At 38.9% G+C, this 27863-nt stretch overlaps 1 protein-coding gene across 1 annotated transcript in view; it reads left to right on the forward strand.

Annotated features, from left to right (window-relative positions):
- Positions 1-27589, forward strand: part of LOC122792921 (T-cell-specific surface glycoprotein CD28-like) — a 79411-nt gene extending 51822 nt beyond the window's left edge. The window contains exons 3-5 of the mRNA XM_044060491.1: positions 1306-1668; positions 18342-18451; positions 26570-27589. Coding sequence (XP_043916426.1) covers positions 1306-1668; positions 18342-18451; positions 26570-26680 — 584 coding nt within the window. The 3' untranslated portion in view covers positions 26681-27589. The remainder of the gene's footprint in view (positions 1-1305; positions 1669-18341; positions 18452-26569) is intronic.
- Positions 27590-27863: the final 274 nt, after the last annotated feature.

The following is a 27863-nucleotide window of genomic DNA, read 5'->3' on the forward strand; positions in this document are numbered from 1 at the left end:
AAATTAGACTGATGCATTAGGCTTCCAATGCAATGCAGATACTGTCAGCAATTATAGTCTAGTATAGCATTTTCTATGTAAAAGAACACCAAACCAATCACAACATTCAGGTCTTGAAGCATCCTGGAGAAGCCAGATAATGCAACTGCATAACATTATCATGATTTTTGTTTCTCTATGAAATTTCACCTTTCATGTTAAATGTTATATGGCATTCAGTTACCATAACTGAAATAAATGCTCATCTTACTGTTAGAAAAGAAAGTGAACAATGGTGAATAAAACTGGCAGTGGATTAAAATTCAATGACCAGTACAATTTAAAAGGGGCACATACAAGTCACCAGCCGTATTGACATACTAACTTTTAATTTTGTGTTTCCAAGTCTGCTCAGAAATAACACTACAATGAATGCCAACAGTGTATGGTTGAATCGTTCCATATTCATGTTTACTGGGCTCCAGATACTCAGTTTAAAGCTCTGCCACATTTGTTTTGAGGGTTAGCTGTTATTGACAGCATATACCTCTGTCACTCAATCATCCCCTCGGTTATGTTATGCTGTCACTCAAATGACCCTGCCCACTACTGGGGCAGCAAGAGGAACATGCATATTAAACTGAAATATTACCCTAAGTTGCTGCCTGCTGCATTACATCTGTTTGGTAGAAGGAAATAATTTGTCTACTCTTTCATTAAGGACCCTCCCGTTTCCCTTCTTCATTTGTAATTTTAGGAATACTTGAATTTAAAAACCAGTCCAAAGTATGAGCTAGAATTTCAGCATAAACAGTTCATGCCTAGACAATAAGAGTTTCACTGGCCAATACCCACATGACTCATTCAAAAATAAAGTATGGAAGAAAAGCTGGCAAGCATTAAGTCTTATGAAATCGTACCAACCTGAAGGCAACCATGCTATACAGCAGTTAATATGCACTAAAATCAAAGATGTTTGGTGCCTCAGGAAGAGCGCTAACTCATTACTTCTCACATTGTTGTACCATCTAGAAGTCTGCGCCTCCTTCACTTGGAAAACAGCTGATTGAAGATTAAAATGTAAAAGAAAAGTGGTTATTTGAAGTTTTGTCTAATATACAGTACCAGACCTGAAATCAAAGATTGCAGTGATAATGAGATTTGAATACAGAGACTGATTTATTTCATTTAGTATGATTTACAAGCATGGAATGCAGAATGAAAAACATAGATAAAACCCAAATGTGAAAAGAAAAGTTATTCAGTGCATATTCATTTTCATTGAATGTCTATCAAGTGTAACACTATACTATCCTCTCTTTACAGCATTGACAGTTTTTCAGTCTCCAGTGGCATTTTCACAAGATGGAGTTGTCAGTTTAATGTGCAATTACAGCTACAGTTTTAATATAACCTTCAGGACAGAATTTCGTGCCACCTTATTAAAAGGACAGATAAGCAATAACAACATAGTATGCAGCTTCACTTACAACGCCAGTGTTCAGGAACTTACTTCCAGAAGCCATGGATTCCACTGCCACGGACGACCAACCAGTCACAATATCAGCATCAGTCTTATAAATCTGAGCACTAACGACACTGATATGTATTTTTGTAAGATAGAAAAAATTTACCCAACTCCATATTACAACTTCACAGGTAGTGGAACCTACATACATGTTTTGGCTGGTAAGTAAACCATTGCTGTTTATTGTTTTATTTGTAAATTATTGCATAATTAATTATTGTGTTAAATTTATAATACCTTACAGTAAAACCAATGAACCAGCTTTTAGCTACAATGCTGTTTTATGAAGAGTGAATAATTGTTGATGTGCATTAAATAACCGTGTGAAATGATGCTTCAGATGGTATGGTCATAGCAGGAAGATGCTGTAATCTTGTTCTACTCTGTTTCTATGTTTGGGTTACAAGAAGGTGGACAGACAAAACCATATGGATATGATCTGTCTGGGCTTCAGCAAATTTTTGACTTGTCCCCCCCCCCCTTGCAGGCTTATTGTGAAAAAGGGGTGGGAGTCTGAGTAGGAAGTAAACTGGTAGCTGTGTGTGTTCCTGATCTGCAGCAGGAAAGAGTAGTCAGAGAGAAGGAGGGGAGCTCTTTGATGAGGAAAAAGGTAACAAGTAGTATCCCAAACTTCTAGGCTGAGACCTAGTTAATGTACTCATTTAAGACCTCACACAATGCACAGAAAATGGAGTTAGTCTCTTTGCAAATTACATCAAGGTTGGGAGGGTGGTATCTGATGAGTAAAAGAATGATAAGCATCCATAAGACATTAGAGTCTTAGTGTGAGACAAGCTCAAGAAAAATTTGAAGAAAATGTATATAAAGATATTGAGCATAATAGGAAACCATTTTATAGATACATAAGATTGTGGAAGGAGTAAAGACATACAAATTGATAAACTGTGTGTAGATTCTAAAATTTGTTCTCAGATACAGATTATAGATATATTTATAAAATCTTATGCAAAATGGTTTGCTCCACAAAGGGGGTGATAAGTTGTGCTAGTGGAATCCGGGTAACCTCAGATACTGATAATAGATTAGATTATATTGAAAAAGAACTATGCAAACTGGATCCAAAAAGCACAAGGAGGAGATGGAATTACTAATGACATGAAAACACTTCAGCAAGAACTTACAGTAGCATTATATCTATTATTTACTAGGTCATATAAATTTGGGGAGATTTCTCAAGATTGGAGACATGCACTTATTAATCCTGTCTTTAAGGGAAAGGGGAGTAGGACAAACCCAGAGTCATACAGACCCTTAAGTCCACTTTCATGTTGTGGAAAAATAATGGAGAAGGTAATATTGTATAAATTGTTGTCATAATTGGATAGGCTGGGACTTGAAACCATGTATCAGCATGCATATATTCCTGATAAGATGAACAGCTGCATGTCTTACAAATAGGACATGGCAAGTACCATACAGCAACTGAGTTGTGACCAGTTGGGCACAGGAGAATAATATGCAGATAAATACATCAGAAACTAAGCATATGAGATTTGGAAGACAGAAATTGAAAAGTGAATATTTAATACAGCACACAGACTGAAACTGTAGATTCATTTAAGGACCTGGATATATAGATGGATCCAGTTTTGAGCTTTTCTAACCATATCAACCAATTGGTTAATGATAGTTACAGAAATATAGAAAATGAAACTCAAACCAAAAACTGTAGAGGGAACGAAGTACAATTCTTTAGTACTGTCATTATTTTCATAATCTATGACTGAAAAGGTGAGGTAGGGAGGTATATAAGCAATACATCTAGTACATTTATTACACATCTTAAAATGACTATTTGGGTTCACAGACAGTTTACCTGTGAGAGTACAAACATAGTTTATGTGACAGTATGTGACGCTTGTCCTAGTTAGTACATAGGAAAAAACATTAGCTGTTTAAAGCATAGAATATATGAGCATACACTTGCTATTAAGAAAAAGGACTTTACCAATGCTTTAGCTAGGCATGCTGTTCACCTTTTCAGTCATAGATTATGTTCAACAAGTGGATTATATAGGGAACACCAATTTAATTTTAGAATGCAAGGAGTCATTGTGGCAGATCAGTTTGGTAGCAGACAGACCCCTGGTCTGAACAAATGCATCACTAAGTGTTTTTAGCACTAAAATAACATTCAAATCATAATAATATGGTAATGTTTTTTATACTAAGACATTTTTTTATGAAGCTTTGACATTCTAAACTGTTTGGAAAACACGACAGTTTTTTTTTATTTTTATGATTTTACACCTTTAATTTAAAGTATCATGAAAGTCATGTGATGTGTGATGTAATTTTTAAGAGGTGTGTTTTTGAGAGTTTAACTTTTTTCTGAAGAAGTTCATGGAGAATAAATTTGAATGAAAGTACTCAAGAATTGTGTTCACACCTTCATTCCATCTACAGCTTTTGGTTTGAGTTTCATTTTCCAGTTTGTTGTGTGCTTATAATTTTTTACAGAAATATAGGTTACATAAAAATATTTATAAAGTCTAGGAAATCAGAGATGATGAAGTCATTGCTTGTTAGTTACATTAGACCCAGACTTGAGTATGGAACAACTGTATGGAATTCTTATAAAAAAACAGCATCAGTAAACTGGGAAGAGTACAGAGGAAATATATCAATAACATCCATGAATGTGAAAATTTAAGTTATTATGAAGAACTAAAATATCTATACTTGTATAGTGTTTCATACAGATATTTAAGTGGAGACTTTAATCTGGTATATAGGGCATTTAGTGACTACTGCTTCTGGGAATGTTTGTAGTTATCGGAAAGTAGTAGAAAATCATCAGACACCCTATGTAGAAGATTTTATAGGAATGAGAGATGTACTAACTCTGAGAGAGCAACTGATCCATGGAACAGACTACCAAATTACATTAAAACAACACTAGTTTAGATATTTTTAAGAACAGCCTGGACACTTATTATGGGAACAACTATTTTGGTATATTGGCAGGCTAGAAGGGCATTAATGCCCATGTTTAAAATATTTGTATGCATGTATAATATGTATGCATCCCCTTCTATGAAGTATTGTTTTAGAGGAACCACTGCCACTCAGTACCACCAGGGTAGATATATGGAGCAGAACTGAATGGCAACTGTCAGACACATAGGAAGGTTATGCTCTGGGGAGCAATGTCATGACATGTGGAGTGAATATCCAGGCAGAGTGGACCAGAGCTGTAGGGGCTGTACAGAAATGAACACTGGCAGTGCACTGTGTCTCTGGTATGTAGTTTTATATGTAGACTATACCCATGGTACAGTAAATCAGTTGATATACCCATGCAGTGCTACCCATGGTACAGTTAATCAGTTGCTATACCCAGGCAGTGTTACCCATGGTGCAGTAAATCAGTTGCTATACTGATGCAGTGTTACCTATGGTGCAGTTAATCAGTTGCTATACCCATGCAGTGTCACCCATGGTACAGTAAATCAGTTGCTATACCCATGCAGTACTACTCATGGTGCAGTTAATCATTTTCTATACCCATGCAGTGTTACCCATGGTGCAGTTAATCAGTTGCTATACTCTTGCAGTGTTACACATGGTGCAGTTAATCAGTTATACTCATGCAGTGTTACCCATGGTGCAGTTAATCAGTTGCTATACCCATGCAGTGTTACCTATGGTGCTATACCCATGTTTACTGATGCTGAGCAGCAATGCAAGAGTAATGTGTTTGTAATGTCCTTTGAGGTATGCTGGCTAGATGATATATTTACATCACTTTGTTATTTAATGTTCTTTGAGTTATGTTGGGTTAAATGAGGTATGTTTAATCAGCTGTGTTACAGCATTTGTGTTTAGATATTCAGATTTTATATAAAATAATATGCACTCATATATTCATATGTATACATAGGGGTCTACTTGAGATTAGCAAAATCTCAATAGGCCGACATGCAAAACAGCGAGCTGAAAAGCTTGACGTGTCAGATGACCGACACGTGAGAATGCGGACATCCAAATGATCAACAGTCCAACTTGAGCGGAATAGGAAATATGCTCTTGCGCACATTGTAGTGCAATCTCAGAGTCAATATATTTAAGTTACAGGGGGTATGGGGGTGCAGGGGGCATAAGTGTTTTAGAATTTTTTTATTTATAGTGTATGTTTTGTTTTATTCCTAAGGGTTTAGTTTAGTGTAGATGGTAGGCAGGGTGTGAGCGAGGGGAACTAGGTAGTTTTATGTTGTGTTGTGTTTTTTTCTTTTTTTTTATGTTTGTGTGTGTGTTTTATGGAGGTGTGTCAGAGTTTTGAAGTGGCAGTATTGTGTGTGTCGGGTATGTGCGGTATCGGTGTTGTGAAATGTTGGTGTTGTCGGCTTTGTGTTTTGCATGTCGGTTTTGTGGGATGTCGGGTAAGTGAAGTAGACCCATACTCAGGCAGTACTACCTGTATAATTAACAAGATTGTATCAGCATGGACCTGTGTGGCTGTTCTTCTAAAATGCTAGGGATTGTTAGATTTTTGCCAATAGGTCACCAGTGGAGGAAGACACACCCTGTTGGTGCTGTTAATATGCTATAATTGTTTACCTTACATTATTTTACCTTGTAGATTATAGTAGTATGCTGTGTTTCATTACTATATAAGACATTAATCTGGTTTTGCAGAATGCACTAGACAATCAAAGTCTGCATCAGATTGGTAAACACTTCAGAAGACAATCTGAATAGGTGTCTGCCACATGGTCCAAATTGTTCTGTAGCAGCTGCTGTGTCTGGAGAAGCTCCTTGTCATAGCCATAGCCATAGTCATAGCCTCACCAGCACTGTAGGCCTGCAAGATGACATGTAGGTGATGGGTTGGGATATCTAACATTTGCCTGATGCCCTGGGGGGTTACCAACATCTGATGGCAATAGCATTCATTAACATTTCATTGAAAGGCAATATTATGCAACATTAATAGTTGACCAAAGTGTGCTTATTAAATGGCACTTTCCATCTATGGGATGGACTTGACAGTAGCCAAGCCATACAGTAGTTCATACTTCCATGAGTGTTTGGTGCTGCTCATCACAGGCCCCATCTCCTGCAGGAGTCATTATAGCAACAACAGGGCACACTATCTACATTCCAGACAGCCACTATTGGTACTGCAGGATGGCTGAGGTGTGACTGCTCCTAGGCACATGATGCAGGTCAGGATACTTTTTCTTTACATTGTATAAGGCATATACAGTTGTGTTTCCCTGTATGTAGTTGTGGTATTCTGTTTATATAAGTTTTGATATAATCTGTTTATTAGACTTTCAAGGATATTTAAGGTTTTCAAATATTCAAAGAAACTTTATTGTCATTTAGGAAACACAAGTGCTACCTAAATGAAATTTTGAGTGTCAGCTCTTTTACAGGAGAAAAACAAACACAAAAAGCCAGACATAAAATAAACAATAACTATAGTACAAAACTAAATTCTTGAGTAGCTGTCGGACATCCTTGTACATTATTTATTACATTGGACAACACTCACTACTAGATAATTAACGCATGAAAAGAAAAGTACACTATACACAGAAGTGAGATTGGCGATATTGCAAATAAGGAAGTGACTGGAATTGCACTTAAAATGAGAATATATTAATTTGAGTATGCAATAAATAAATAGAATTACTGTATGGAAAAAAACAAAAAGAATGAGAGAGTAACTATCTATTATAGTGTTGATACAAATTAACCGGCTATTTGGTTATCCTTCAAATTTCTTCTGCTACTGACATGTGATAATATTTAGTATACTTACAGAGCAGTACAGTATACTGTTGTTATATGACAAATGGCATTTACCATCTACTGGATATCTTTACTACAGCCCTGTGTGTCAGTCTGTATAATCTGACAATTTCAGTTGCCTATTATTGTCATCACATGTTCTCCAGTGTGCACAAGCAGCTGACATATCTGTAGTAGTGCATCACAGTGACAGCACTGTCTGCCTTTGAATGCATATCATTGTAGTGTACTATTCACAAACAGCTATTAGGACACATTTTACACTACAACATGGTTTATGAAATGCATAAATTAGAAATTGTATACAATGTGTTGCACAGTGCCACAATCTCTGCTAAGGCATACTACATTTATGAATCCTGGGGTATTTTCTTGACTGTCAAGAACATACTGAAGAGAAGGTCTATGCCGGCATCTGTCTTTACTGCACTTTTGTAACAGATTTTTTTATGCTTTTACAAACACAAATCCAGTTGGAATTTACAAATGGAAACTCACACAGAAATGTGCCAAAATTCTTTCTTGTACAAGCAGTGATGGATAACATTTAAGATATTTTTGCCGGGGGAGTCAGTTCAGAAGCATTCGTGAATTGTATGAGACACACAAACTGTATTTCATGCAACCAGCATCTCTTTGTAGGACCATGGCACACAAAAAATATAAGCTTTTGATTAATATAACCAAACTGTCAATGATATAAAATATACTTATCTCTAAATGTGCTCAATTAACATCTATCTAGCAAGCTAGATAGCTACAGATAGACTTTATGCCTTTTTTTATAATTAAACACTGCAGATTTGACTATCATTAATTCTGACTCGAGAATGTTTATTCATATAGACCCCCTGTTTGCTGCTGTACATTTTTTTCTTTCTCTGGAACATGTAAGCATAACCTTCCTGACATACAGCTGTTAGTACCAAAGTTTGAGTAGGGTATTATTATTTGTCAGATGTATACTTATAGTATTGCAGTGCATGGATAGCGTGCAGTTGTGTACACTTACCATAAATGTAGATGCTCAAGTGTATTCACTATTGCAGTCCTGACTTGTGGGATTTACTGCCGTGGAAGCCCTTGGCCAGCTTGACTAGCAGAGAACATTTTCCCCTCCTCCTGAAGCCTGTGGATGCCCTGTCTGACATCATTGCGTCTGAATGCAAAAGGAGTCAGCCGGCACCATGACCTCAGTACTTTCTTGCATCCAACAAGTAGGAGCCTCCTCCAGTGTGTCCTTGAGGTCAGGGGTCTGGGAGACTGGATTCCAGAATAAGTGTGAAGGAGGAGGAGGACACCATGACTGAATAGGAGAATGTCCAAGCCTATCCCATAGGCCAGAGGTGAGGGAGGGAAAGAAAACTGCAACAATGAATAGACTTGGACATCTACATTTATGGTAAGTATACACAACTGTACTGTGTTCTTCATGTTTCACTGTTGCAGTCCAGACTTGTGGGATAATTCCCAAAGCTGAAAGGAGTGTGGATGGAAGGACTAAGGAGAGGTAAGGATGCCTTGCAAAATGGCAGTGGCAAAACCTGGTCTGGACTTGGTAATGTTTGGTGAAGGTATGCACAGAAGACCAAGTAGCTTCTTCCAAAATGTCCTTGGTGGTCACCCCTTTAAGAAATGCATCAGAGGCAGCAGTAGCCCTAGTCGAATATCCTTGCAGAATCAGGCAGTTTCTTATGAGGATGACTAGCAAAAGGAGACACAGTAGGAGATCCATTTGGAAATAGTTTGTTTAGAAACTGGCCTCCCCTTAGAGCTACTGACAAAGGCCAAAAAAAGTTGGTCTGATTTCCTGACATTCTTGGTTCTGTCCAAGTAGTAATGCAGTTTCCTTTGCACATCCAAACAATGAAGGACCCTTTCTCCCTTGTTTTGAGGGTTAGGAAAGAATGTAGGCAAGTTTATGGTCTTGTTTAAAGAAATCTCTGTCACCACCTTGGGCATAATGGAAGAGTTGGTTCCTAAGAGATACTCTGGATGGAAAATTATGAAAGGTTCAACAAACAAAAGGGCCTGAAGCCCTGACACCCTTCTGGCTGAGGTAATGGCCAGCAGGAAGGCTGGTAAGGAATTGTATATTAGCAGAAGCTGCTGGTTTGAAGGGTGAGCTTCTCCAGAATGAAATTGAGATCCCAGGGGACCAGGAGGTTTTCTGGGAGGCCTAATGTGGACGTCCCTTCTCAGAAACTGTTTCATTGAGGGTATATGAAAAGAGAGGAGGATGAGAAGGCAGATAGGAGAAATAACTGAAGCATGGATTTTTATGGTGGAGTAGGTGTGCCCTTTTTCAAAAAGACTAGATAAGTATGACAGGATCAAAGTGATCTGAGCTTGACGGGGGTTTTGCCCCTTTTGTCTGCACCATATACTGAATCTTTTCCATTTGGTGGAATAAGACTTTTTAATTCTAGGTCTCCTGGCTTCTTTTAGAATTTCCAGAACTTGTTAGTCAAGGAGTGACCCCTTCCATGGGATCAAGTTATCATTGAAGCTGTCAGTTTAAGTGTGTACAGTTGGACTGTATGTTTGTGCCACTGTTTTATATTAACAGGTCCACTTTCTGTGGCAGCAGACATGGTTCCCTGTTGGTTAGACTGAGCAATAGAGGGTACTAGTGCTGTCTCGGCCAGTCTGAGTCTATTAGAATGACCCTTGGTCCTTCTTCCCTTATCTTCTTCAGTACTCTTGGTAACAGGGGTATTGGGGAGAAGGTATACAGGAATAGACCTATCCAAGGGAAGAAAAATGCATCTGCCTTCTAAGCTGACTTCATTTTGTTCCTGGCAAACATTTCCAAGTGATCATTTTCTTTTGTGGCAAAAAGGTCTATCTGTGGGATACCACATTTTTTGGCATTACTGAGAAAAACTTCCTGATGCAGTTGCCATTGGTGGGGGGTCTGTCCTGTGTGATTCCTCTCTGGGGATGTGGATGTATGTATATTTTAGATCTAAAGTTACCATGAAAGTACTGGGGACAATCATGGGCAGTAGTTTTGTAGAATTAGCATTTTGAATTTTGGGACCTGCTAGAATCGGTTGAGCCTTGGTAGGTCTAGAATTGGCCTCCAGGTACCTTCTTTTCTGGGAGTACTAAAGTCTGGAGTAAAACCCTTTTCTTTGCAAAGAAGTTGATACAGGTTCCATTGAGCCTTGAGTGCACAGAAGCTTTATTTGATTTAAGGCCTCTGCCTTTTGGTTTGGAGGAATATCTGGGAAGCCTGAGCAAATCAAGTGTTGCTTGAACTTGTAACCTCTTTGAATGATGTTTAAAACTCACAGATCCCTCATAATGAGGGTTCAGTTCTTGAGGAATAGAGACAGTCTTCCCTCCAGCTTGGAGGGGGACAGTGAGGAGGAGGGGTAGGGGATGGTGGGAAGGGGATAAGGAGTGCCATGTAAGAGTTATGGTTGTTTCCTGCTTGATCTCTGGGGGATGGGGTCATGGTTGTTTCCTGCTTGATCTCTAGGGGGTGGGATCCCACAGGCCTATTGGGGTCTGTTTACCACTCTCTTGGCTGCTGGTGCTGTCTTTTGCTCCTTTCCCTATGAGGTCTCCTTTACTTAGGCTTAGATTGGGGGACTGGAATGGGCCAGTGTTTGGTAGGATAATTTTGGCTGAAATGAGGAGGTTGGACCTAGAGAAAGTCCTTGACAGTTTGTATGGACTTGGCCTTACCTTCCATTTTCTTAAGCACAGCCTTAGCCTTAGAACCAAAAAAAAGTCTTTGTCCAAGGGGCCATCCAGAAACTGGATTTCACATGCTCAGAAAGAAACTGCTCCCTCAGTCTTCTAATGATGGATCATGTGGCTGCCGCCCTGCTGAATGCTTCCAAGGCATCATAACAGCAATGCAGTGAGTGTTTAGCCACCTGAGAACAGGAACTGCATAAATCAGTAATTCCTTTGAGAGGGCCTTATTTTCATTTCCCATCAGTTTTTGGTTTATCTGATCAAAAATGGTTTCCTGTACTTCACCATATGAAACTGACAATTCAAAGCTCTCATGGAAAGGCTAGCAGAGGTTTAGACTTTCTTTCCAAATCTGTCCAAACCTCTGCTTTCCTTGTCAGTTGGTAAAGGATTTTTGAAAGAGCTAACTTTGTCTCCTTTAGGGCCTTGAGTCACCTCTTCAGGACCTGCCACAGGGTTCTTAAAAAAGGTGTTTTTGGGAATCTAGAACCTGGTAAAATATGTCAGCTTTCCAAGGGGCAGGTGGAAGAGAGTCTACTTGTAAAGAGGAAGCCAGGAAAACATCTCCTACCACCTTTAATACTTGAGGAATAGCAAGGAGTTTATGTTCAGGGTGATTTAAGAATTCCCTAACTCTCTTCTTGGATGAGTGATAGTACTGAGCTTTTCATTTGAAGTGCTCCCTCAGGGTATGTAGTCTTTCTCCAAAGGAAATATCCTGGGGGGGGGGGGCTGAGGCAAGGTTCTCCTCAGAATCAGAATCCCCATAGGAAGCAATAGATTCACCCTCCTCAAAGGTGGATTCCTCATTATCAAAATTATCCTCAGAATCAAAGGAGTCAGAAAATTCCTGGGGTGAAGTATCCCTCTCTCTTTTACAAGGGGGTGCTTCAGGGTGAGGAAAGCGTCTGGATCTGACTAAGGTCTGGGAGTGGGAGCAAGTAGGCCTAGAGTGAGGTAAGGAGGGTATAACTTTTTATGAGAGGCTTTAGGTTTAGGCCTAAGGCAGATCTCTGCAGTAGGGCCCAGATGAACAACCAACTCTCGCAGACAGTAAGCTGAGGCGACACAAAGAGCTGTCATTGGATTCAGAGTAGTCATCGAAAGTCAGAGTCTGGGAAGTGGCCCCAGGCCCAACCAACAAGCTAAGTCCTTCAGCTTATAAGAAAGTAGAGGGACCCAGAGGCCTACAGGATTCTGAATGGGTCTTGATAGAGGCCTGCCCCACCATCTCAGTCACTGATGGGGGCTGCGAAGATGCCTCACCTTATTCGACAATCACAAGTCTAGGAGGACTGACCAACAGTGAATGAGTGTCATCTGAGGCCCTAAGTCTGAAACACTTTTCTTTTTTCCACCTATGGAGATTTACTTCAGCTCAACCAGCAGATGACATGGAACGCGATGGCCCTGACGACTTGCTAAAATGTTTAGCAAGAACCTCAGCCCTACGCTTGATACTTATGCTATTAAAGTCAGGGCTGTCATGTTCTGGTCCCAAACAAGTACAATGCATAATTGTACAGTGTATAATTATTTGGCCATGCAAGTTCCAATTACACCTGTTATTTTTGGATATTTTTATACACATATTCATGTTTTTGTTTTATATGTGGTTTGGCCATGATTTACATTAAAGGTTTGGCTCTGCTGGCTTGCTTGCATCAAGAGTGTTCCTTTTTCTAATTGTTAGCAAACTTTAATTCCAAAACCCCTTAAATACAAACAACATAAATTGGAAAAAACTGTATTAAGAGCACAATCTTTATGAAAATGATTCATAAAGGCATTGCTTTATGTTTCTTTGCATTTGATAAGATCCTGATTAGGCCCTCTTAGTTTGCATGGAATCACTGAATTCAGATTTCTGGAACATTTTCATCATTTTAAGCGATCAATTTATTTAAATTTCGCATATTTAAATTAACACCTGGAGTGTGCCATTAATAGCAGAGAAACTTAGTTATACAGAAGAAAACTTTGTAGTTGCAGCCTCATGAACACTGAACTACATTTTTTTAATCTGAAAAAGAAAAAACATTTAACACAGCTATATTTTGAAGCCTGTCATTCAAACATTCCTTCATAGATTCATAGGTTCAAGAGTGATAAATCTGACCCAAGTGATTAATATGTGTTACTTGAGCTGAGATGGTTTGTGTTGCAGTCACCGTTTTTAATACAGTAGCTAGAATTAGAATCTTTGTTAATCCTCCCTCCTCAACTCACTGACTTGTCTCAACCAAACATTGTTTACAATGCAAACATACTGTAATAATTTACATTTTCCAGAAAACACAAGGTAGAAAAAATCCAAAATCAAATACTGGCAGAAAATTAGGAGAGTAAGATGAAAATATTTTCTTTCTTTGGTGTACTTTGATTAAAGGGAAAAGACAGAAGTTGTTATAAGAAAAAAATAAACTAATCTGTGTAAGTGGAATTTTCTTGTTCATTTGCATCTGAAAATTAAGCTTGAAAGCTTTGCTTTTGTTCAGACTCTTAACTATAACTTTAGGCTACACTATTTATCTGGGTGTGAACTGTCAATCCGTGACTGATAAAGCACATTTAAATGCTAAATGTTGAAGCATAGTTCTCAACCTCCTTTCTCCAAAATGAAGAACATTAGCCCTCATAATGTATGACAAATGGGCAAAATATGAAACACTTACTAATGGCTTACTAGCAACTTCATCTAGGATTCATATAATGGCTAAAATATGCTGGTTTTACTTATAAAAAAGATATTTTAATGAATTGATATGATTCATATCTATTTACCCATGGCTAGCAGTTAAAAAAATTCCTAACACTGAATGTGTGACAGATCCTTTCAATGTGGAACTTTGAGGAACATGCACTTTTTAAGACCCCAAATGAGATATGTTCCTCGTAATGAGGTACACTTGATAGCTATGTGTTTAAGAGGCATGGTTTTCTTAACTGCTTTGTAGTAGGAAAGGTGACCTAACCTAATTACTCTGCTCTACCTTGCATTCATGATGTAAAAGATGATTAGACAAACAAGAAAGAAAGGCAAGCACAAATAAGTTAAGCCATAAAACAAATGTAATAATTATTAAATAACCCTTTTCTGTATGTGACATGCTTAGTATTAGATTGCAGGGAAGGAAGATCACTTTTTTTGGAAAGAAAAACTTTACATATTGGTGGATTAACTCGGGGGTTCACAAGATCAAGCTGCAATCCACAGCCTGAATGATGAAGCCTGGCATAGAATTAATCAGTTAAAACAGACTTACCTTGGCTTTCTTTAGCATATTCTGCAGCACTTGGTAAATTCTTGCTGTCCTTTGAAAGATTTACTTGAATATGTAAACAGATTCGACATTTATATTCAAAAATATAATGTCATAAAATATGAAAAAAATGTGAATTTGTTCAGAGAATAAGAAGAAAATTGCAGAAAATGGAAAAAAATGCATATACAATTCTTCATTGGCCCTTATAATGGTCAAGTCAATTGTTACTAAGAAGAGATTTGCCTGGTGCCCAGTAATGCTTGACCAGTAATGTGACCTGTGGTTCGACCAAACCAGCAATGCTACCCTCATAGCATGCACACATTGGAGGAACAATGTACCCCCTTACAGTGACTTGGATGTTCATGTTAGCCATGATTGGTGCCCGGATAATGGCCTTCTCTTAATTTACAGGAATGAATGTGCTGGAATTGGCTCCCACTCAGCTGGGAAAGAATGGGCCAATAGACTTGGTTATTGTCGCTCATCTAGTCAGGATACAATAGAAGAGTCTTTGTGGGATCTGTTCAAGCAGCTTTATTATGTACATACACATCATTATAGAAGCTTACTGACTTTAACTTAGGTAACTTATATATAAACTAGCCATTGAATTCATACACACTCACTCTCTGGCTGCACTCTCAAAATGGCACTGGGTATAGCACATGCCTGCTACTTATATGCGCACGTTCAGTCCTTGATATGCTTTTTAAAGATACAGTGCATACACTCTGCTCTAAAGATATCAAACATTGGAACCATGGACACACACATGGACATGCCCACTGACACACGCACACACACACACACACACACACACACACACACACACACACACACACACACACACACACACACACACACACACACACACACCTGGAATGTAATGGGCTAAACTTGGTACACAACATAAGCTAACAGTAAAGGTATATTACACAAGACTGGCATTATATCATTTTATAATGTATTCAGTTAATTAAAAAGAACTATAAAATAAACTTTGCACAGTCAGTATTATTAGTTTAATTATTTCCGGATTACTACAGAAAAGATCTAAAAAACAAAATCAGATTAAAATAAGATAAATATTAATAGAAGAAAAGCTACCAAGTTACATAATAGGGAGTTCTGATATTTTTTCTTGTGCTATGAGTCCAATCAGTACCCTTGTGCTAGTTAGAAAGCTGATGTGGGGGATAACGTGTTTGCAATTTAGCACTTTTTTCCCCACTCTCCCTATCACAATGTGAAATTGATGACTGAGTTCTGCTGTGAAGTCACAGCATGCAGCACATGAGGAAGGGAGGACAAAGACAGAGGGAAGTTGTGGCACACTGATTATGACTTTTGCCCTTACTTATAATATCCACTGACATGGATTCAAATGCCATCTCTGCATATGTGGCATGTTCAAATGTGGAATGGATTGATAGCTGTTCACATGTATGCTAAATATGTTAGGGCATATGCATCAGATATTCAGAGAAGTTTTGGCCTCACAAATGGAGAACAGCAACTGTCATCCCTCTGCACAAAGACAGGTCATCTACAGGCAGTGGAAAGTGCAGATTTATGTCTCACTAGTCTCATAAGCAGAGCCATGGAGGACTTATCATGGAAATGATCAATAATGACATAGGAAGCCTCCAGACACTGGACCCAACCAAGGCTGGTTTCATCAAGGGCAGGTCATGCCTACTCAATCTGGTGGACTTTTTTGAGAAGGTCACCAGAGCAATGGATGATGGCAAAATGGTTCACACTGCCTACCCTGACCTGGCTAAGGCATTTGACATGTTGCCCCACTCGGGCATTGTTGACAAACTCAAGAGATTAGGTATAAACTATTATGTCACCTGGTGGATAGCCTATTGGCTCACAGACAGGAACTAGGAAGTTAGAATTGGGGAGTCAATCTCTACAAAGAGGCCAGTTACAAGTGGAGTCAGTCAGGATCAGTCCTGGGACTGGTCCTTTTTGCCAGCTACTTCTCTGAAGTCAAAGCCAATGTCAAGAGCCTCTGGCTGACCAAATTTTGTGAATTATTGCAAATTAAGAGTAATTATAAACTCCCCACTGAGATTAATGTTCTCCAGGAAGGGGTAACACAGACAAAAAATTGTGTCAGAGCCATGGACTAAAGCTAAATGCCAAGAAATGTGTAATAGTATCCTTTGGGAGGTCATCCATCCATGGTAACTATCATATTGACAACACACCCCTTAGAGTTGCCCCATTATTCAGGGACTTGGGGACACACACATATGGCAATCTAGCCTTTGACCTTCACGTGTCTATAGTAGTGCTGAAATCATTCTATGTTGTGCAACTTATGAACAAAGGTATGGTATCTAGGTCCAAGGAGGTCATTGTTACACTGTATTCATCATTCATCAGACTTATCATTATGCCCCCATTGGTATGTACCTAAACAGGCAAATCCAACAACTGGAATGCCCATAACGGTTCCTCACTAACAGAATACAGCATACAAATATCATGTCCTATGCAGACCACTCAAAGCCCTATCCATGTATTCTGTCTCCTTTAGGCTGTTGAGGGGAGATCTATGTCTGACATACAAGGCATTGTTGGACCTCACCCTGATGGACTTCCTGCATATCCACAAAACAAGCAGCTCAAGAATTACCCATTCTACGGACTTAAACTTTGCCTGTGGTGTAAATAGGACATACTAGAGAAACAAATCTGTATCCCAGAGATTACCCTTTCTCTGGAGCAGGCTCCCCATGCATGTGTAACAGAGTTCCTCCCTAAACCAATTCCAGTGTAACTTGGACAATTGGATGTGGAACAGGAAATTTATCCCTGATTTGGCACCTATGTTTCTAATGGACACAGGCAGACTGTAAATGTTTCATCTCCCCGGCTCCTGCTTGGAAGTATTTCATCTCCCAAGCCCCTGATTACACACTTATCAAGGTACCAGAAATTGTCAGAGATCTGGGATGCATGGCTAGGCTTAAAAAGGTCATAGTGGTTGTTAGCCTAGTACACACCTATGCACCTATGAACCATTCCAAAAGCTCTAGTCCCAGTCCCCACTGTATAATGAGTACTGGAATTCCAGTCTGTTGGGCTCTGTCCTCTCCCATGAATGATAGTTATATGATGAGGTCACAGCCAGGGACTGGAAAACTTGAGGGTTATGGATCAGTACCCAGAAGCATCCTCTATGTTACAAGAGAACACTGACTGAATAGTACTTTAAAATACAATCAACTCAGGTAGTTATGATCTTGCTTTAATATGCAAGCAATCAAAAATTATGCTTTATTGCTTTTACAACTCTACAATGGAATTATGATACCATTACGCTCAACAACCGAGGTCTAATGTTATGCGGTTCCTTAAAATGAAAGAGGCTTAATATCCCTGTTTCTTTTCTCTTTTCTACAACATTATACTTACTGCACCCAGAAGTAGCATCAGGGCATGAAATATGCATCGCTAGCAGTCTACCCAACAGTGAATTCGGCTGTACCAAACCTACCAGGCCCTAATACCGAGTAGTTTACTTATATCACAGTAAGACTTCCTTTCACTAATTATGTGCTACTCTCCATGAAACCACTATCTCCAGTCACTTGCTATGTCAGTTAATGCTGCCTTGTTTTTTTTTACTAACAATTGTAACTGCACCAGAAATTAAATAATATGATATGAATTTAGGATAAGGGAAATTCATTTAGGGTAAATGTAAAATCAAAGTAAAATACAGATACCATGGCATTCATAGGAAGACAATGTTGAAAGCTTTTTTTACTACTAAATGCCCCCTAGCTCTAACCCTAGACACAAAAGTTACTCATGTACACATATAGTGTTTACCCAAGGTCAATCATGACCTAATGACCATCTGGAGTATTTCTAATAGGTTATGTCAATGTCGCCTTATTCTCCACAACCTTGTGATGTCGCTACAGCACATTTGCAGTAAGAAGATTTCTTGGAATTTCACAGAAATTGTTATCATGTTGTGAAGTAATTATTGTATTAAAACATTATTTATGTTTTTGTTGTATACCAATTTATATTTATTCTTATTTTAGAAAAACCCTGTGTAGATTTCTGGTGGATTATAATAGCTGCATCAATAGCTGCATTTTTCGTTCTGTACAGCCTGATAATAACTGTGGGCTATGTAATCTGCATTTACGAGGTAAGGACATTCTGAAAACTTCCAATTATTTCTGTGATTTAATAACTGGTATTTGGGTTCAATAAGCAATAGTTTTATGTATGATCCATAGATTTCTGACCTGCCATTTTCTTTTCAGCAGTTTATGATGAATTTCTGGAATTTATTATTTTTGCCCCACCTTACATTGCTGATTAAGACAACGCACCAAGCTTAAAAAAATATGTTAAAAGAAAATGATTGCTTATAAATATGTAGGAAGGCAGCTCTAAAGAAATTATCCCTTGCAGGAACTGTTTTATACAAAATAATCAGTGATATGTTCTGTTAATGTAAATATCAGTGGATGGGGTTTCAGAGTTCTTAGAGCATTCTTTATCATTTTGCCTCAGTGTTCCAGAGGCAGACCAGCCAATTGTCTGGAGTGCTACAACTTATGATTTCCCTCCCTGTAGTCTCTCTCTCTCTCAACAATCTGCTCTGTCACCACAATGCCATCTGAGGTAACAGTTCACCACTTGAATTATCTTGAAGAATAAAGTATAAACTTCAGATCAAATGTTAAAAATCACCGAATATTATCTGAAATTAAAGAATCCCACACATTAAAAGTTTTCAGATATCCTGCATTTTGATTTTTTTATTTTCAGAAAATCCTGGAATATAAAAACAAAATCAGTGGCGGAATATTAATTGAGAAGGCACATAGACCACTGGACCCATGCTGCAAATCATTCTCCAATAATCCCCTTTCTTACCAGGTGTTATGAGTCAACAGCAGAATGATCTAATTTTAAAAATATTATAGGTTCCTAGCAGGCAAATACAGTTTTGTGGATCCAGATTTATGATGATGCTAATTATACATTTGCAAACTGTAAAAAAAAAAAGAATAACTGTAATATGACTTTTCAAAATATGCAGGTGTAACAATCTAGCATATTAGTTATCATATTGCAACCTTAAACAGTCCATTTAGTTCTGGACAGAAAACATTTTCATTTCCTTTCTTGGTTGTTCACCACTAGTACGAAAGAAACATCAGGAAAAATAGCAATTAAGTCTCATGTTTTCAACAGCAGTAACACATTTGCAGGTATGACCCTGACCTTGAGTAGCATCTTACCCTCACCAAGAATGATGCCACAATATGAAGACAAGATGATCAATTTCAACAATTGGCTTAAGTACTGGTGTCATTCAAAGGGGATCCAATGCCTGTCAGCCTGGGATGACATGCTCAACAAGCCACGATGCTTCGCTAGGGACGGCTTGCACCTGTCACCCCTGGGCTTTTGGATATTGGCAAAGGCTCTTGCTACTCCCATAGTTCCTTTTTAGGCAAGGCTCAAAAGACAAACCCACCTCCATAGGTATCACAAGGGATAAGAAACTAAGAGTAATGCTACTCAATGCCAGAAGTCTAAACCTCAAGATGCATGCACTTGAAACTCTCCTTAGCATGGAGAACATCGATATCTGTGCAGTAACAGAAACCTGGTTCAGGGCTCGAGAGCACCCCAGCACTACCAGGTTATACCTCATACCATGCTTTTCAGCCCCAAAACTTGGACCGAACCACAAAAGGAGGGGGAGTATCGATATTCATCAAAGATACCCACACCTCCAGGTTGGTGGCAAAGCACGAAGCATCAGAGACTATCCATGTGCAACTAACAGTGGGTAAAACTGCCTTCCAGTTTATAGCCTGCTACAGACCAACCTCCCAAACCCAGGAACCCCACTCAGCCATCCTGAGAACACTGGAAAATATGAAGGTCTCTCCAAACACCATTATATTGGGTGACTTCAACTACCCAAACATAGACTGGGAGCATTACTCTAGCACCAACACCCTAGCCCAAAGGTTCCTAAAATTTATAAACTCAAATGCTATGGAACAACTTGTTACCACTCCCACAAGAGGGGAAAACATACTGGACCTGATCATCACCAACATGGGGACTCTATGCTCCAGACCAGAAGTGTATCCCTCACTGGTAAGATCAGACCATAAACTAATCTCACTGGATATTCACATCCCGACCCCAACCCCTGCCCAGAAAACCACAGTGAAAAACTTGTCTAAAGCAAATTTCACACTCCTCAAAACCAAGGTGGAATCCTTCAAAGCCCCGGGCCTGTGGAAAATACAGCCCAGACCGCAGAATCCTTTATAAACACATTCTATGAACACCTTCAGGAATGCATGGATCATGCGATCCCAAATAAAACCAAGACCCAATCCTCCAAAGGCAGACATCCTGTCTGGTGGACCCCAGCCATAAACAAACTATACAATAGAAGGAGGAAGCTACTAAATGATAGAGCAAAATCCCAAAAAGGGAAGGCATCACTGATCAGTATTAGCAAAAAACTACAGGCACTCATAAAATTGTCTAAGGCCAGCTTCGAGAGAAAAATTGCACAGGACACTAAGGATACTCACAAGGCTTTCTTTAGTTATGTTAGGAACCTGGGCGGTAATTCCCAGATATGCTCAAAATTAGTCCAAAATGACAAAAAATACACCGAACCCACAGACATTGCCAACATCCTAGCTGACAGGTTCAGCGCAAACTTCTCCCCCCCCCAACCAAAAGGGCAAATATCTATCCCAGCAGAGTGCTGCCCCCCTGACATCTCAGATGCTCAGGTAAGAGCCGCCCTCTCCAAAGCAAAAAACACAGCATCAATGGGACCAGACGGTGTCCCGGGCTGCATCCTACATGAACTACAAGAAGAGCTAAACCCAAACATAAAACTACTGTTCAATCTCAGCCTTACTACAGGATATGTACCCAAAGAGTGGCGTACAGCAACAGTGGTCCCTCTCCATAAAGGTGGTGCCTCAATGGATCCTGGAAACTATCGCCCAATAAGCCTGACTAGCTTGGTCTGCAAAGCTATGGAAAGGATCATCATGGACCTCATAAATAAAGATATTGGGGACCTGCAGACACTGGATCCTACCCAGTTCGGCTTTGTTAAGGGCAGATCATGCCTCTTAAACCTGGTTGATTTCTTTGAAACAGTCACCAAGGCCATTGACGAGGGGAAGGTGGTCCACACAGCCTACCTGGACCTCGCAAAAGCCTTCGATACAATACCCCACTCGGGCATTATAGATAAGCTCACCAGCTTAAATATAAACCCCTATGTCACTAGATGGATTGCAAACTGGCTCAAGGACAGAACCCACAGGGTTAGAATTGCTGGAGCCATGTCAGACTCCAAACCAGTTACAAGTGGTGTCCCACAAGGCTCAGTCCTGGGACCTCTCTTGTTTGGTATATATTTCTCGGAGGTACAGGCCAACACAGAAGGACTGTGGCTGACCAAGTTTGCAGATGACTGCAAACTGGGCGCCATAATCGACTCTCCAGCCGACACAAGCATCCTCCAAAAGGGCCTCATAGAAACAGACAACTGGTGCCAGAGCCATGGCCTCAAGCTAAATGCCAACAAGTGTATAGTCATCCCCTTTGGCAAAAACAAAGTGCCCACAAATTACCACATAGGTGGTAATCCATTAAGTACAGAAGAAGTAATTAGGGACCTGGGGACCCAAGTTGATAGCAATCTCTCATTTGACAACCACGTGGCCAAAGTGGTTAGAAAAACATTTTATATAGCCCACCTAATCATGAAGGGATTCACATCTAGATCAGGGGAGGTCATTGTGCCTCTTTACTCATCCCTCAGGCCCATAATTGAGTACAATGCCCCTTTTGGGATGTACCTTACCAGACACCTGCAGCAACTGGAAAGACCCCAAAAGTACCTCACCAAGAGGATCAAAGGGCTCAAACAGATGCCATATGCTGCCCAGTTAAAGAAACTCCAGCTCTACTCAGTGGCATACCACCTGTTCAGAGGCAATCTGTGCCTGACGTATAAAGCCATGTCCAACCCGGAATTAATGGACATGCTGCACCTCAGAAAATCCAAATCCCATCGAGCTACGCACTCGAGAGACTTGAACCTAAGCACTGAAATAAATAGGACATGCTGGAGGGACAGATTCATAACCCAGAGGCTCCCTTCACTCTGGAATAAAATCCCAGTCCAGGTTAGGCAGAGTCCCTCATTGACTCTCTTCAAGAGGAATCTTGATGAGTGGATGGGAGATCGTAGGTTTACCCCGGGTATCACTTCTGTGTCACTGTTAGACAGAGGCACAGTATACTAACCTCGAAAAAGGGCATAGCAAAATAAATTTAAAATGGGTGGTGAAAGCCAAACACATTCTGGCTAGGCTTATAAATGCCCTAGGGCAGATAGCCTAGTATGAACCTATGAACCTATGTTTCATTCAAAATGTTCCTTAGTGCTCAAGCAAATCCTTCAGAACAATTAAAAGTTTTACAAGAATTAAATGTATGTAACCATCATAACTTTTGATGAAACAGCATCCAAATTATAACTGATGTTATACAAATGAGCAATATACCAACTTATAATCATTATTCTCCATCTCCTAAAATTTAAGATGTATTATTATAGCTATATCATGTCTGGGTGTGGGTAATGCTGGATTTACCCACGGCTGGTGTGGTTTGGTCACAAGGGCGAAGCCCAAGTGACCAAACAAAGCCAATTGTGGCTAAATTAGCATTACCTACACCCAGCCATGGCTTATTGCTGTTATACAATGGTGTTAGTTTTGTGTTGTGTCTTTGTTGCTTTTATTTGGGTTTCTATTTGTTTTATTTTGTATTCTTCCACTTTTTTGAGAGAAAATAGTTCCAGACTTTTAGTTTAAGTTTATTATTTATAGTTTTGTTTATTATGTGTTGTGTTATACATATTTTTTTAAGTATTTATTCACTTTATCCAAAATGGGCACGTTTTTTGGACTGTCCAATCAATGTGCTCATTTTGGATTATTAATTAGTTTGTACTGTTTAAGTAGATTGGTTTATTTATTAATTCTTTTTCATATTTTAAATTATTGTACATATTGGAAAACAAACTGGTAATCTTCAGTCCACCTACTACCAGTGTGAAACAGCAGTAAATTGAGAATAATGAAATAGCAGTCGAAAACAAAGAAGATTGAGCACTTTTGTGCGAAATACTGGAAGTTTGTCATCTCTTTCTTTTATAGGAAACAAGTAAAAATAAACTAAATACGCATGTATCTGATGTGTTTTTGGGTCCTATTACTTTACTGTGAAGTTATTGCTGTTTCTCTAGAGCTTCATAGTGGTTGGCAGTACATTGAAGGTTGTAGATGGGGAAGGTGTTTGTAAATTGCTGTGTCAGCCGCAGTGTTCTGTGTACAATTAAAACCAGGTACATTTTTGATTTATCTCTTTTTTTTCTACTTACTTGATTTGTATGCATTACATCATGGCTGATGTAGTAGCTTACAAACACCTTCCCCATATATAAGATTATTTCTTGACTGAAGTGTTGCAGCTATTTCTTTTGCATATGCCCATAGGAAAGTGCAGGCACTCAAGGATACTTCAGCAGCTGGATTTTTCCTGTTGCTATATGCTTGATTTACAACGGGCCTGTTCTTTGGGCTGACAAATCGGCGAGGTTGTTTTTGAATGTTAATGGCCAATCATTGTATAATACACAGTGTGCAATAATATTTTTGCTAAAAGAAGAATTAAGCAATAAGAGGCAGATAGTTACTAAATTCATGGAAAGCAGGTCAGATATCTGTCACAATGTGAGTGAGGAAAAGAACCCCTTGCTTCTTATTCGGACTGTAATACCACAGAATGACGAGTATGGGGACAGTCTACTAGATGGAGTGTAATTTCTGAAAGTAGAACAGCTCTTTAAAGTTGCTCACTTTGTCCAAACTATTGCAGTCCTGGAGTTAATATATTTAGGGAATGGGGGTGGGATGAAAGGATCTGCACCTCCCCTAGACAAAATGTGAGACGTAGCATTTTGAATGGAGCAATTTTGTTGAATACAACTAGGATGTCTCATTGTGAGCAAATGAATGAAAAAAAATCATAAAAGGCAAGAAATTACAACCCCCCGTACCTCTTTTGCTGGTAAATCACTATGGATTAAAATAAGTCATTAATGCCAGACATTACAGTTTCATACTTATTATTTCAGAAGTTTGTGCTGATGGACTGCCTGTTGCAGTTGGAAGAAATTAGGATGTGCTGTCTCTATGCGGATGTCCAGTCTTACCCCACTGGCGATGATTATAGCCTCCCCTATACTGATGAAGCAAGGTGTGATGAATCAGTTAGGGAAGCTGCCATGACATCTCAGTGAAGGAAGTGCTTTTCATTGTATGATACTACAATGTCTACATGACATCATGTACGAGGCTGTGCAATGAGGGATAGTTACAAAGATCAGCTCCTCTCCAGACCTTTGGGGAGGTCGCCACTCCCAGATCTACCTATTCACTCAATCCTTCAGCTGATGTACTCCAATCTCCACCAGAACCAGGGTGAATGGCCTAGCCCTGCTCCCACATAATCTCCACAACCTTCCCTTTATTCTTTTCACATCCCTTGCCAGCTCCAACCAGCACCTTTGTCACTACCTAAACTCAGGTCACTTAGGTCCTAGTCAGGGCTTTATCTGTCTATACTAGTTGACTGGGCAAATAAAATTCTGAAGGTACTCCATTCAAAATGTTCAAAGTTTCAAAATGTCGATCATATGGTCTCAGCTGTAATGATATTCAAAGTTTTGAAACTTTGGTAATCTGATAGGGACCCATATGTATGTATGTATGTATATATATATATATATATATATATATATATATATAGAGATATATAGAGAGAGAGAGAGAGAGAGAGATACATGTACATGGTTCAAGTATGAAATTACAACTTTCTGGAAAAATGCCCAAATTCAGTAAGGACAAAAAACTCCTTTTGCTGTTGCTCTTTTTTGCAAATATCATATGGGGGGACTGTCACCCATACCTCTGCACAATACCAGGGATAATGGGGAACTTTTTAACCCTAGTATTTTCACACACACACACACACACACACACACACACACACACACACACACACACACACACACACACACACACTTAAAATGCAATACATTTTATTATTTCATTTATTTATTTATTGACATTTGTTAACTAGGTTGGTCAAGCTGGGCCTGTGGCCCATTTTCAGTGGAGACCCAAGGAGAAAAACTCCAAAGAACATAATGTAATGATAAAAAAGAAAGTTTACTTAAAAATTTGACAAGAAACAAATTATACAAGAACATTTGAAACGTAAAGCAAAAAGCAAATACATGTGTACAATCGTGAGATTATATAGTATCAAACTAATTACATATTTATAACAGTGTAGGTCCTTGAAGATAAGAATGTAGAAGAGTATCCACAGATAGGGAGATACTTATTTAAGAGGGGAGGCATTATTGAGGTACGCAAAGAGTGGAGGGGGGGTTTAAGTTGGAGCACCATAGGGACAGATTTTGGAGTTAAACAGATGAAGTTTGAGTCTTTCCTTGAAGTGAGATGGGTGAATAGTGGAACAAATGTCTCTGGGAAGTTTGTTCTACACTTGGGTGATGGAGGATTTATAAAGGAGTTTCCGTACTGTTTTTTTGGGTTGGTAGGCGTGTAATAGTTGCTGATTAGAGGTACGGAGTATGGAGTAGAGGTGTAAATTACACACACACACACACACACACACACACACACACACACACACATATATATATATATATATATATATATATATATATATATATGTATACACATATATATATATTCTAAATTCATTAACAGGTTAGGATTTTATAACACTTTGGAATACTGAAATAAACACTTTACAGATAATTCTACTGCTTGGCTGGTTAGACAATGTGGCTTAAATTATTATAATGTCTGTTTGTGTGTTCACATTTGGTTCATTACTTGTAATGTGAATGGTTTTGCAAAAGCTCTGTCTGTTTGTGGACTTATTTTTTTTTTCTTTAACTTTCATGAAATTCTAATTTATTAGAGTTGTGAAATGCATAATCTGAAATGAAACAGAATGAATAGTATTACTATCCATGTGTCATCACAAACAAAACAAATACTAAGTCTTTTCTAATATGAAAGCTGTACTTTAAAATCGTTAAACATATTCAAGTTGTTAATTTCAAAACTTGCTTGTTTTTCTGCAGAAAATGCAAAAACAAAATGCAGCTTCACCTAGTCTGGACATAAAACCTCCTGCGGACAGCAACAGTGAATACATGCCAATGAAAGCTGTATGGAACGGTGCTCCACACTGATATTTTTTCATTATGAAGTGTTACATGTTCTTTTGGAATACAACAGTATTTGACAATTATTTTTAGAAGCTAATGCATCACTGAGGTACAACATGTGAACCTTACTGATTTGTGATGTTCTGCAGCACACAAGATACGAATGCCATTTCTGAATTCATGGCTGTTTTGCATGTAGCACATTGACAGAATTCTGTGAGGCAAAGATGTGACCATCTTTATAATGTGCAGACACTGACCTTCTGGGGTTAAGCACAGAACGGCAAGAGTATTAAAACATTTGAGAATTAAACAAGTGCAGACATTTTAAAGCTTTGCATTGGAAGACCAGTAAATGTGAATCCTGAACAATCAGAAACTAATACTTCTGATGATCAAATCCAGAAATGTAGATACGTGCAAGTCGCATGCCATATATGAAGCTGTAAAAGTGTTGACGATCAACCTATGCCAGAACATCAAGAGTGACTGAATCTGTTATTCCTCTTTCAGTTCTGAACACGTGAACTTTGCTTGACTCCAGAAATAATATGGGGTTATTCTGTAATTGTTTGAAAATAGGAAAGCTTTTGTACTGTAACTGTTTGAGACTAAGAAAACCTATCTTGTAATTTTGTTGCCAAATGCATTGATGTTGAATTTAATTTTTATTTCACTTGTAGTAAAAATATTTGGTATCTATATCATTCTCCATAACAAATATTTTTACTACAAGTGAAATAAAAATTAAATTCAACATCAATGCATTTGGCAACAAAATTACAAGATAGGTATTCTTGGTATCTATATAATTCTCCCTAACAAGCCACAGTAGTACAGCGGTAGCGTTGTTGCCTCACAGCAAGATGTTCTCCTGTTTGATTCTCGGCTGGAGTGCCTTTTGTGTGGAGTCTGCATGTCCTCCCCGCGGTCGAGTGGCCTCAGAAAGACATGCGTGAAGGGGCGTGCCTTCGCTGAAGGCTGGGTGTCAGGCTGGCAACTCGACACCATAAAAATCTTCTGCCAATCATTAGCGGACTGGAGTTCTGCTATGGCGACCCCTAACCGGGAAAAGCCGAAAAGACAAACATCATTCTCCATAACAACCTACTATAGTAAGAATAATTCATCAACATTTAATGAAAGATATACTGCAGGTAAACTCAAGACAGCAAGTTTGACTTAATATCAGGGAGACAGCTAGGGA

This window comes from Protopterus annectens, chromosome 2.part0, assembly GCF_019279795.1.
Source record: "Protopterus annectens isolate FY-2018-M chromosome 2.part0, PAN1.0, whole genome shotgun sequence".
Classification (NCBI taxonomy): domain Eukaryota; kingdom Metazoa; phylum Chordata; order Ceratodontiformes; family Protopteridae; genus Protopterus; species Protopterus annectens.